The 14,016-nt window shown below is 32.8% G+C and overlaps 1 protein-coding gene across 1 annotated transcript in view; it reads right to left on the bottom strand.

The window, feature by feature from the left end:
• LOC133327334 (MICAL-like protein 1) overlaps positions 1 to 14,016 on the bottom strand; it is a 109,467-nt gene that overhangs the window by 17,870 nt on the left and 77,581 nt on the right. Inside the window, exons 4-5 of the mRNA XM_061535897.1 lie at positions 1,658 to 1,877; positions 16 to 1,612 (exon numbers count right to left, since the gene is read on the bottom strand). Of these exons, the coding sequence (XP_061391881.1) occupies positions 16 to 1,612; positions 1,658 to 1,877 (1,817 nt within the window). The remainder of the gene's footprint in view (positions 1 to 15; positions 1,613 to 1,657; positions 1,878 to 14,016) is intronic.

The following is a 14,016-nucleotide window of genomic DNA, read 5'->3' as shown; positions in this document are numbered from 1 at the left end:
TTGTTTTCAATTGACTTTATCTTATCTTCTAAAATTTCATTGTCTTTTGTTTCCATCTTTAAAGGCACTTCGTCTTCTAGTTTTTCAGTTGGTATTTCTTTATTATTATCTTCTTGGATAGCTTCAATTTGTGGAACTACTTCGGCTTCTTCAGTGTCCATTTTTAAAGATTCCTCACGTGGAGCTGGTGTTGGTATCTTAGTTTCAATTTCCAATACCTTTTCTTCTGAGCGGCTTTGAGACTCATTTTCAATGGTTTCTGGTGATGTTATAGTTACAGTTTGGGAATTATTTTCTGGTTCTTGATCTGCTGGTTCCGGATCTTTTGTATTAGTTGTAGTAATTTTAATAGATTCTTTATCTTTTTCATTATTTGTAATTACTTCAAATTGTTGCAGGCGAGCACGAACTACACTGAGTCTCTGTGTGGTCTCCTTGTCCTCCGTAGTTAAATAAGGGACAGGTTCGCCAGCGCCTTCAGTTGGAGATTTTGTGCGTAATTCCACATCTTCACGATTTTCACTGGTTTCAAGTTCTTTCTCCACTGAAGACTCTCGAGACTTAGGACTGCTGATACTAGAAGACACCGGTTGGAGTGGTGTCTTCATCTCAGTTGTTGTTGCTGTTGTAGCTGTTTCTATTGTGCTCTCTAACTGCTGTGCAGCTTCGGTTGTCGTTTCCATAGCCACGATGGAAGCATCAACTGTTGCTTTGTCTTTGGTAACACAATCATTATCATTAGTTTCATTACAAGCTAAATTATTTTCTAATTCTATTTGCTGTATTGTCGTCGTCTCTTTTGTATCTGTTGATTTTGTTGCCATTATCGTTTCCGTGTTCTCAGTATGTTCCACATCATTATTGTTGGTCGTATCATTGGTTTTAGTCTTAGTGGAGGTTACACTAATTTCCAATTCATCCGCTAATGGTTGGATGGGTGTTGAGGTCCTTATAATATTCTCTTCTTGATCGGCATTTAGTTCTCTTGTGGTTGTTATTGTTACGTCTGAATTTGAACCCAATATCAATTGAGCTGATGCTGTAAAACGTTTGCTGGGTTCTTCTGGCTTTTTCTTTTCCTTTTCATCGTCCACCATAAATGAGGGTGGCAATGATTTTGGTAATTCCGGTGGCAATGACACCGATGTCAAATCATCAGTTTCCTCAGAATCGGATGTTTCCATTTTGGAATTTTGTATTGATGATGACAGCGATTCACTTTCATCTTCATCACGGTCTGGATCAGTTTCACCATCATCATCAGGTTCATTGTCAACAGTATCATTGAGAAAGTTCGACAAGGCGGAATTCATTTTATAACCACCCGACGAAGTGGATGGATTATCCGTTGCCTTCTTTTCCATTCTTTGCAATGATTTGGATTTTTCTTCATCGCTAAGACTTTTTTGCAAAAGTTTACTATCACGATCCAAGGGATCATGTTGTTGTTGCTGTTGTTGTTTTTCAAAGAATGCCAAACGATCTCGTATGGAACTGCGCACCGATCTGGCATTCGACGTTGTTGCTGCTGTTGCAAAATTTGATTCACCTTCTAACTGATTTCTTCTCATTTGTACTGGTGATGTTGCACGTTCTATGTTAGCTCCAGGATCTGTTGTGGTCTCCACGGCACCTCCACTAGCAGTGACAAAATCACCATTAGTAACTTCTTCATCGGGACAAGTTTCACAAACATATTGTTCATCAACTTCGGTTTCATAAAAACTTCCCGGAGTCAATTGCGAACCACAGCGGGCACATTTCAAACACGTTCGATGATAGACTTTTTTGCCTACCAACAAACGTTCAGCCAGAAATACGGGCAGCTGACACTTACGACAGGGATCGCGTCTGGGGACGCCAACCACATGGGCCATCTGCAAGGAGAAGGGGAAGAAAAAATGTTGATTAGTATTTGACATATACATATATATTTTTTTTAATTTGTAATATAAGTTAGTAAAATTTATTTAGAATAAAATGGGTATAAAATATTTTTAGTCAGTAGAGGAAATTGTTACTATTCTAAGATTTACAAGGCTAATGCAAGGTAAAATGTTGATTAGTATTTGACATTTTCATTATTTTTTTAATAAAAGTTAATAAAATTTAATAGTCAGTAAAGGAAATTGTTACTTTTCTAAAAACTACTATGTTGATTGGAAGGAATTTGGTGGGTTGTTATTTTACATTGAGAGCTGAATATATCCCTCTAAATTTTGAAGATTATTTTTTTTTGTTAATCGTTTCCGACAAATTGTTTGACAAATTGTTTGACAAATTATGCACTAATGTTGGTTAATTTGTGGAAAATATAAATTATGTGTTGTGGTTTATTTTTTGATTAGGATTAAATTCGATGACGAAGTTACAAACAATGGATGGGTACATTGGATCAGAGTAACTCTATAAGTCCAATTTGTGGTGATGGTCCTATCAAAATAAAAGCGATAAAGTATCGTAAAGGACAAAAAATTCTAAGCGTTACTGCTGCACAGAACCCCATAAATTCATTCTGATCCAAGTTTCTTACGTTCGTAACCCTCAATTTCAGTAGGAAATTTCTTGGAACTGTTCTGAGGTTTATCTTCACATATTATGGCTCACTACATTTAAGACAAATTGGACGTTATTATAAAAATATCTCCACAACAGTTACTCTTTTTCTTTTTCAATTTCAGTAGAACAATTTTGGAACTATCATGTTCTGAAGTTTATCTTCATGGGTTGGGTATTGTGGCTCAATAATTTTAAGTCAAATCGGTCAATATAATAAAAAATATGACTACAAGAGTTACGTATTTTCCTGCTAGCTGGCATTCTGCTGTTGCTGTCTATCCGGAAATACTCTTATGGAAGACCAATAAGTTTAGAACCACATATCAAACCCTTGGTCTACTCTTCAATTGTGTAAAAAGAGTATTTTTAGAAGTGCAATAGGTGTTTTATATAAGTATGAGTCAGAGTCCTTCCTTTTGAAGAGATCTTTCCACAGAAGACAAGGAGTCATTTTATGAAAGACCAATGTATCTTCTTAAAGAAAACTTAATGTTCTACATTTAGAAGACCATCAAGTCATTTTATAGCAGTAGGACAAAATACGAAAAGGTATTTTAATAGGTGCCCAAAACGTTTTGTTATAGAAGGTCGGTCAAGAGGTAGTTTTTTGCAAAAGCAAGTTATCTTTTTATTAAAGACTAATGGACCTTCTTATAAATTACCAAATAAGAACTAATATATAGGATCAAAGGGTCTTTAAAAAGAAAAGTGACAAATTTTCTTTTAGAAGATCTGAGATTTTGTTTAATAGACTAATAAGAACTTTTAATGGAAGTAAAAAAAAAAACAAAAAAGATTTTTGTAAAGAACTGAAAAGAATTATAAAAATATTAAACAGAGGCCCCAGATCCCTTCTTCGGGAAGAACATAAGGATTTTTTATAGAAGACAAAGAGAGCTACAATAGAAGAATTTTTTTAGAATACCATGCGTCACACTAAAAGTGTTCTGACATCCAAAACCCCACATAAAAAAATGTTTTAATCAAAAACAGATTTTTGTAAAAATATAATTTGTATTCTGAGAAAATTAAGTTTAATTTTATAAATAATAAGTTAATAGGACCCATACTTGTCTAAATCCAATATTCCGTATTATATATACGACTTTAAATGTTTGAGGCATACCTTATTAGAGGTAGAATCAAAGGTGGTTTGACAATATTCTGAAAAGATGTAGCCAGACCGTGAGTCATAATGACCGTATACTTTCCAAGAGTAATATTTTACTGCAGGAGAGTAAACTTTTTGTATAACCTATTAGTTCATAACCTATTAGTTTGAAAATTTACATGAAGGGTTATGGTTATGGATGATATTTATAGTCTTCGGTGGGGATTTGATGATATTTAGGATATGCAATGGACCAAAAACTTAATTAATTCTCGTTTTCTAGTCGCTCTATAGACTACAATTATTATCTGAACATCACAAATATTCCACGGGGAAGACAGTTTTGATAAATACCGCACAATATTGAGCAAATCAAATGAACCAAGACTTTTGTGTGTAAAATAACAAAATTAAAAAAAACATGACGAATAGATGCCAGCGTTAGAATTAGGAGCTATTGACCTATAATCGGTCAAGGGGGTGCAAATAGAGCGATATATTGCCCCGGCTAGGAATATAGATCCACTGAAAGTTAGTGTTCAGCGGTGGTTGTATAGGGTGGGTATCACTCGTTTTAAACTTACGAAGTCGGATCAAGGAAAAAACTTTTAAGATCATATCAAAGAATGAATCGTTTCAGTAACCATATTTTTCCCTAAAATTGGCAAGAATTAATGATATAGTGGGCAAAACCTTCACATTTGCCTCAACATGACATGTTTTTTTCTGTCTTGGCTGTTCTGGACGTTGCTATTGAGATGATTGGGCTTTACTTTCGATATCATAATTTTGGAAATTATGCACAGTCATTGTTATTACTGTAAGAGATCGATATCCCTTTTTGGTATAGCTATAATAAAGAGGCAACCTGGCAATTTTCGGTACTTTAAGAGGGTGTCCAATTTTCCAACCGAAGTTGCAGTAATTTGACTCTCCGATATATTAAAGGTTGTAAAAGTCATAAAATGTGCGATTTAAGTTATGTTTTTACATAGCCCCCATGGAAAGGTCCAGCTCAGTTTTTTACCATTATTCGCTGAGAAGACAATTTACAAAAAACATAGTCCTCATATAAAGCCCTGACCGATTTAAGGAATTTGGAAAATACCTCACATGGTATTGGATATAAATAGTAGAGTCCGGCCAAAAATAGCGCTTTTTGTACTTGCTTCATATGTTCGTCCGGGGAACTGGTTTACAACCAAATAATAGGACTGTTTACAAAATGTATGCGGGGTGTGTGAGAGGTAATTATATTTGTTCACGTCATATAATTTCTCTCTGAAAACTGAAATTGGCTAAAAGCAAATTGTTAACCTGGTTTTCTAACAAATACTGGAAATTTTTACAGATTTTCGTTTTTATCGATTTTAGTTCAGTTTTTAGATTCTCCATACATTGCAATGCTCGTGTCAGTGTGTTTATGTTGGTAATTATAGGTTAATCGCAGGATAAATGTTGTTGTTGTCGCTTTTTTTATTTCACAACTAACTACAATACCCGTATATAAAATGTTGGTGATTAAATGTCCCATAGTATTTTATTAAATGTCTGAGGGTATTACACAAATTTAGGTCAATGTCATTTTAGATATAATGACAGAACAACAACATATGCTAAATGTAAAAAACAAATGTGGTGTATACATTTAGGCTACACAATAAAAATGAGTGGGTATACTTTTAGGATTTAAGCTACATTAAGTGGGTATATACTTGTAGGATTAATCTATATGTTTAAAATCTAGATTTGAGGTGTAATCTGATGTTTGTGAGTAATCTGATGGTTGTAAATGTGTGTAGTGTGTGTGTGTGTTGTAAACATAAAAAGCATTAATGTATGAGTTCTAAAGCACAAATTCTATAATGATAAAGAACAAACAAAAATAAAGCCAATTGAAGAGAAGATAAGAAAATGGATGAGAGGGGTGGGGTACACATTGTAATGAGCAACTAAAAGAAAGAAACTAAAAAAGGACATGAAATGAATAAAGACATGTTAGTAAAAATTTTTCAATTTTTTTTCTTGAGAGTGAAAGGAATTTTTTCGGTGACTTACCTGTATATATTTTTTATAAAATTCTGCCAATTATTGATTCAAACATGGACACTGCTGATGATTGGTTGATACTCTTTTTTTTTCAAATAGTGATGATGGGGTAACGATAATGGCAAAGCTGTTTTTTGCAAATTGACATAGATAAGCGATGTTTTTGTTGTTGATTTTTTGTAACGTTGATTTTACAGGACAATAATACAGAGATTCTTATGACAAATACAAACAAATATTTGTTTTTTTCTAAATGAGATTTATATATAAATTGGGGGATTTCTTCTTCTTCTCGATTTACTTCTTTAACAAAAAACACAATAAACATGTATTTTTTTTTCTTAAATGGACTTAAAAAATTAAGCTTGCTTCTTCTTCTTCCGCGCTTTATAATTATATTGGTATATATGTATATGTATGCAAAAATAAATCCTTAAATTTTTAACGTGATGTATGAGATACTTTTTTGTTGTTGTTGATATTGTGGTAACTGCTGCAGCCTTGATGGAGGTTGGGGGCGAAGTTAATCAAATCAAACGGTAATGTAATCAATTACTTCCTTCGAGAGGCTCAAGATTCCAAAAAAGGATTTTTAATTTTTTTTGTTCGTTGATTTGGTTTTGTTCTTCTATTGGCAGTTATTTGTTGTAATAAAAATTTGTTCGATATCTTCTTCTGAGAAATTTCTTTTCTTTTGTTAACAAAAATTTACAAACAAACAAGACATGAGCGCTACGATGTTGACTGTTTGTATTATGATTAGCATAAAGTATTTGTATCAAATTTTTATTTATTTGTAGGTTGCTGTTGTTCTTGTGTGTGTATTTTTATTGTTTTTTTGTTCACTTCTGCTTCTTAATCGGCTTTCTTAACAGAAGATTTCAGGTTTATATTGGCCCATTATGTCCAGACTTTTATCATCCTATAGTTTTTAGAGACGGAGAGAAAAAAGAAAAGAAAATACAAAACATATATAGAGATATATTTCTTTATGCGATTTTGTTGTTGTTGTTATACCAAAACAAAAACCAAAAGGGTGGGATTAGTATTGAGTCTTCTTGGTTAGCTGAGGGGAAAATTAATTAACGAGGAGTGTTATTGGAAAATTAGTCTAGTGCTTCATCACATACGGTCATGATATGAAGAAGTAATAGGGGGAAGTATAGGCTTGTTAGTAGCGCCAATTAGCTGCGTTTTTAATCTACAATCTATGTTAGTGGTGGTTAATACAAATATTTACATATTTACAAAAAAGATTTTGCGAAAAAAAAAATAATCGGTGAAGGTCATTAACAAAATAATCATAATACCATATTATTAAATGTTTTTTATTAAACGATTTCGTTATAATTTTATTAACACCTTTGTTAATAAACAATAAACGGTAAACAATACTTTTCTCGAGTTGTATTATTATTGATTTTATGAACCTGAATTTCATTGACACCTATACTGATTTTTAGCATAACAAAAACTTGCTACTAACATTCCGTAAAAAGATCAGCAATTTTTATTAAAAGTTTTTGTATAGAAAAATATTTAGGGTCGTATATTTGAAGAGTATTTTTTGATAAATGTTGGAATCAAATAATAAAAATGTCTCCTATAAATCAATTCCAACGACCCAAATTCGATACTTCAATTCTGTACAAGTGAAAGTGTTAGTTCGAAGTTAAAATCTTGGGTTCTAGGAAATAGTGAAATAAATGAAATGAAATGAAATAGCAGTTGAACTTGGCCGAGGGAGGTATCAGTGGCGCAATCTACAGATAGAGATTGGCTATTATATTGGTGAAACCCGTAGGATTTATTGGGGAAAAATAGGTAGCAGCCTGGATTTAAAATTTTAAAATCGATCTGCGCTGAGATTTCACGACGTATAATTACCTTTCTGATGTCACTACGTAAAAAACAGATCCAAATCACTGTAAGCATCATAACCCTAACATCTAATTGGGACATCAATTGAGTGGATTACTGTCGTTTATGTGAGGAAACAATTGATAATCTATTATTGATCATCTGTTGATTTTTAACTATAGCCCTATATTTAGTATTTTTATACCCTTCATCACACTGTTGTATTATGTATTTTAGCATATGTTTGTAACAGGCAAAGGGAATCGAGATATACCCATGGTTCCTTCTTAGAATCACTTTGACCGACCGTCCATCCCTCTGTCCATGTATTCTTGTGAACAAAGTTAAGGACGTATTTATTATCCGAATTGGATGAAATTTGACCCAGTTCACTTTTTTGGACCAAGCCCCATATTCGGTATTTTTATAACCCTCACCACACTGTGGTACAGGGTATTATGTCTTTGTGCAACAGCCAAAGGAATCGAGATAGACCCATGGTTCTTTTAGAGAATATGTATAGAATCACTTTCTGAGTCGAATCATGCATTCGTCCGTCCATGTATTCTTCTGAACAAAGTTCAGGTCGCATTTATCATCCGAATTGTATGAAATTTGGCTCAGATCACTTTTTTGGACCAAGGGCGAACTCTATTTAAATTGAAGAAAATCGGTAAAGATTTCGATATAGCTCAGGACACTCAACTTATTTTAATTGGAGAAAATCGGTAAATATTTCGATATAGCTCTCATATATATGGAGCACCAAACTCCCAAGGTTTGGCTGATTGGCACAAAATTATGCACAGAATACTGAGCCTCTGCTAGGCATCTGTCTGATGGCCTTAAAAAATCCAAGCCTGTGTTAGACCAATGTCTGATGGTCTTACAAAAATGAACGACTCTGCCAGACCAATGTCTGATGGCTAAAAAATCCACGCCTCTGTTAGACCTTTGTCTGATGACCTTAAACATCCACGCCTTTGCTAGACCAATGTCTGATGGCCTTAACAAAAGGCGAGCCTCTGCTAGACCTCTTCCTGATGGCCTTCAAAACTCAACTCAGAATGACGTAGGCCAGACCTCTGCCTGATGGCCTTAAAAAAATCCACGCTTCCGCTAGAAATTTGTCTGATGGCCTTTAAAAATCCCTAGCAGAGGCGAGGATTCCTCTTTCTGATGCCTTTAAAAATACACGCATCTGCTATATCACTGTCTGATGGTATTAAAAAAACACGCCTCTGCTAGATCTCTTGTCTTGAAATCGGTTCAGATTTAGATATAGATTCCAAATTGGTTGAGATTGCCACTTAGCTCTCATGCATAATTTTTCTTGATTTCACACAAATGGTTCACCAAAGACCCCAAGTCTATCCGATTGGCATGCAATTTTGCATTGATTTCAGAATAACCTGCGTACGGATTGATTTAAATCGATTCCATGCCAATAGTTCTCCTGTTCTATAGACGGGATATTTTACACAGGAGAATATCTGTGAAGATATAGTCGGCCTCGTCCGTCTTTTGAACTAATTATAATTATGTTGATGGTCTTAGTGACTGAATTTTCAACCAAAGTGGCTATATTTTAGTATTACGAAGTAACTGTAAACCTTGGAAAAAATCCTTTTTATAAGACATAGGCAAACATTTGAGAAATATTGGGGTAGGTATTTTTAACCAAAAGGATATTAATTCAACTTTTTTGAGTTGAAAAAATATTGTTATTCGAAAAGTTTCGGAATTACGAATCAGTGATGCACAGGCGGCGCACGTCAACCAAATATTTCCTAAACCAAAAACTTGCAAGCCACTTAAATATAAATATTTTTAATTTTATGGCAATATTAAGTTTTATTGTCACGTTTTATTTTTTCAAACGAAAATTTTATGACGAATTTCCTTAAGATGGTCATTCGCAATTTTTGGATATACCTGAAAGTGTTGTGTGTATGTATCTTGGCAAACTACAACTTGCCTGATTCAGTTAAATAATAATTAAATTAATCATAGTTTAAATTTAATAATGCCATAGAGTGGTAGTGGGTTGTATTAAATTTTGACAAATTTGATGCAACACTAGACGCGGAAGTTATATTTAATTTCTTTATTTGAAGGAAATACAACCTTGACGAAAAAATCAATTAAGACTTTCAAAAGGAAATGCTAAATTACTCGTGTCGAAGTGACAAAAAAGTGTCAAAATGTATTCTTCTACCCTTTTCAATTTTGAGAATAAATTAAAAATAGTCTTGTAGGCAAATTGCGACAGAAAGTGTGCATATAGTTATTTTCTTCCATCTCATTGTGTTAATTAATATTGTCACATGTACAACAAGAACACAGCTAGCTAGCTACCTTCTGTAAATTTTCTAAAATTGATGCGAAGTATAGCGTTCTAATGTGTAAAATTGTCCACTGAGTTCCGTCGATTTGCGATATTCTAATTAAAACTCATAACAGCTAGTTGAAATAATAAAGTGCTCTGTCATTATTATTCAGGCTTAAAAATAGATGACAAATATATAAGCCGCAATTTATTTATTTATTTTTGTTTGCAATATATATGAGATAGAAAACAAAATGACATTTCGATAAGCAATTGAATACTAATCTTTGTTGCTGTTGTGTAAATATTTTATAGGCTTTCTTATTATTGTAAACCAACGTTAGGAGCCGCTGAATTTGTCATCGATTGTTGTTTTACGCAATCTAAAAACAATTTTAATTATTGTGTTTGTTTCTATTGAAAAAAAAAATAAAAAATAAATAAATAAAATAAAACATGTCAAGTCCACTACAAAGTCCGGATTACCAACCTCATTTTGGTTTTGCACTTTTTATTGAAATTATTTTGTTGTTTGAAAATTATATTTGAATACTAAACAAAAATGTATAGTGGAAATAAATGATTGTTGGAAATAAAAACGCTTTTGAAGAGACACTCTGTATAACCTTTAAAGCAGTGAGTCCAAAACAATTATAGTGGATATTTGATTTCAATAAAAAAATTAAATTTAATATTTATTTATCGGATTAACGAAGTCCAAGAATTACCATCAAATTCATACAGATTTGAAGACCAATAGAAAAAATAAATTGATTTTACCTATAAAAAAGACCCATACAAAGGGTCTTCAAAGGGAGGAGAATATATAGTTGAACTGCCACAACTTGCCATGTATCGAATTTTCTTTAAGTCGAAGCACATTTATTCTTTGTAGCATAAAGGAGGTAGATTATAATCAATTTGTAGATCACCTAAATTTAGGAGAATAATATATAAGGTTTTTTAATATAATAATTTTTAGAGATGTTGCGTTACATATGTTAAAAATGTTCTGCGAATAGCTCTCTTATAAATCGAAGTTTCAAATTACAACCTCTTCTGTTAGAAAATATCTAAAATCGGGAGATTCGCTTACATGAGGGCTGCTACATATTCAGAACTCTAAATAAATCATAACAACCACTTCGAGGATTGTTTATATGGGGATAATATCAAAACTAAGTCCTTGTTGACAATTTTCTGCTCGTAGGTTGTCTAACCTCTGACTTCCTGACATTAGAAATTATTGTCACTTCGTCCTGAAATAACTTTGTAAATACCTAAAATCAATATTCAACATACAACTATTAAAAAATTACCAGCATATATTTACGCCCCTGGGAATTCGAAAAAACAGATTATTATCAATCCTACTGGAAATGTGCTGCCTGCTAGAAAGTTCGACAGTTTTTACAATATACGTACTTAGTAGTGTTATACATGTGTTGTGTTGTTTATTTGCCTTCAAATTTCCTTTTGTAAAAAAAGGATTTACCCTCTTAGAACCTGAAATTATTGCTACCTTCAGTAGAAAAGTACTCAGTGCGGCTTGACGTACGGTCATGTGTTGTGTTGTTTACATTGATTGAAAAAATCTATTTGCAAAAATGGATTTACTCTTTGAGAACCTGAAGTGCGAAAAGATTACCACTTCAGTCTGAAAATGCGATTAGTATCTTGAAAATACATAAAATCTACTTTTTTAGAGCATTTTTGAATTCTAAGTCAAAACAAAAAACAATTTTTAAATAAAAAAAATAACCTCTGGGAACCCGAAAATCTAAATTACTGTTAATCCTATTGGAAATGTACTGCCTGGCGCAATCTGTACTTTCTATTGGAAAGTTTGATACTTGTTAGAAAATATGTACTGCGGTCTACGGTTTCACGTACGAAAATGTGTTGTGTTTTTTACAGAGACTTGAAAAATATATTTGCATAATACATGAATTTATACTCCGATAACCTGAAATAAGAAATAGTGCCAATCATTCGGTCTGAAATGTGGCTAGAGAACTTGAAAGTACCTAAAATCGTCATTTTACAGAGGATTTTTGACTTTTAAGACAAAACAGAAAAAAATACTAAAAAAATCGCCAATTTGGTGTTTCACTTTCTGGGAATCCGAAGCATAAAATTATTAAAAATTGTCCAACAAATTTAATAATTTTTTGGTCAAACTCGTTTGTTGATGGTTTTTTTGTGAATTGTTGGTGTTTGATAAACATTTCCGACTACGTTTGAAATATGTTATCGACATCTTTTTGTCGAACGCTGATGAAGCTTTTAATCAAAAATTTCGGGGTGGCTTTTTTTTTCTGTGTAGACAATTTTTAGTATAAACGTTCTTACAATATCCTCGTGTGACTTACCTCGAGGTAGAGGCATTTTTTCCACAAGCGAATATTCGATATATAAAGTTGAATTTAGCACAATTTGATAATCACCTCATTAATGGTTCATGTTTTTTTGGTGCAAAAAATGATCGCGACAGGTGGTGCATGGATTTATGTATATTAATTAATTAAGGCATTCAAAGACTTCATATCCAACGAAAGCAGCTGTTTCTTCGTTAAAATATGTCATGCGGCAACTGATTCGCCACAGGAATAAAGGAAGACCAGTTCTGGGTGATACCACTACATTTTGCTTGCCTAAAGTTTTCGAAGAACTTCGAGCTTTTACACTTCGACTTAAACAGATCCCTGTCAAATCGAGTCCAATTACTTCTTTTAGTTCCGCATATTAAGAATAAGATGTGTGGCCAATGATTTTCGTCTCTAGAAGTTCTGTTGAAGTGATGAAGCTCAAAAATCATGTTCTGAAGGTCTTTCAATCGCAGTGGAAAAATTCCTTCGACAAATGATTCGATCTTACGAAATATTTTATAAATCACGTTGGGGATTATTTGAATAACAATAAAACCATTTTTAATGAAAAATATTTGAATTTCCATTATTAGACCAGAAATGAAAGTAATAGCTCTCGTACAAATTGGGAACCTCTGCCTAGCGGTGTGGTGTTTCCTCTTGTCACTACAATTTTACAACACTGGCTAACATGTTTTTTTATTTTGTATTACCACAGAGATTTGCCCGTTTATTACACCGACATGTATATATATTTTTTTGTAAAGCTGTATTTTTTTATAAATAAAATCCATTGGCCGGTTCGGGAGGAGAGCAGAAAAACACGACGTAAGTAATAATATGAAGTCATACTAAATACAGTCAACTACAACAATCAATATGCCAAACAGCGACACCACATTGAACCACACAACATTACATACCGGCCGACCGACCGATCTCTGGTGGTATGAGTCATTGGCGCTGATTCTGGTGCTTGGGTTAACAAAAAGACAAACAAACATAAAATCCAAGCAAATAAAAAATAAAAAAACAATCACATAAAAAAACATACACCAAACCAGAGACGCTTGAAAACTTTTCGAAAAAAAACAACAAAAACCTAGAATTTTTTCAATCAAAGAACGTGATGCATTTTATATTCATCCTTTCAAAATACCAAGACAGAGAGTAATAAAATTGTTCAAACATCATCTCTGGTTTTCTTCAAAAGATTTAAAAAAAATCAAGGAAATACAATATTGATTTTTTGCAATGAATGTCCACAAGGCACAACCACAACGAAATTAAAACACTTGAAAAGTTCAAAGGTCTTAAAATGATAAAGCAAAAAATGGGAAGAAGATTCATTCGTAGCACAAAACATATACTTCTTTTGAAAGACAGACCCGTCACATTGTTTGCTGAAGAGCTATTGGTGTTGGTCAACATAATTTATTGAGACAACAAAAGATTTACATGAGAAACAATTTCAAATAGTTATTTGTTTGTTGAGGGGTAAAAACCTGGACAATAGAAGAAGATTTTTTAAATAAATAATATGTTTTGTGTGTGTGAATGTTAAAAGGTGGTTGTGGTAGATTTCTTTGACTGAGGTCAAGTTATGTTGATTTTCCATGGAAAAATTATTTTACAGGTATTTTTTTGTAACCAAATACCTTTTCTATTTAATATGTGTTTGTAAAGAAATACAAATTTCAAATTTAGAAACAACTGCAAACGGAAGTGTCTGTTGTAGG

This window comes from Musca vetustissima, unplaced genomic scaffold (assembly GCF_032173495.1).
Source record: "Musca vetustissima isolate MV318-11 ecotype Yass unplaced genomic scaffold, APGP_CSIRO_Mvet_v1 utg57006, whole genome shotgun sequence".
Classification (NCBI taxonomy): domain Eukaryota; kingdom Metazoa; phylum Arthropoda; class Insecta; order Diptera; family Muscidae; genus Musca; species Musca vetustissima.
Note: the sequence above shows the minus strand (reverse complement) of the source record. Positions and strands in the feature narration are given on the sequence as shown.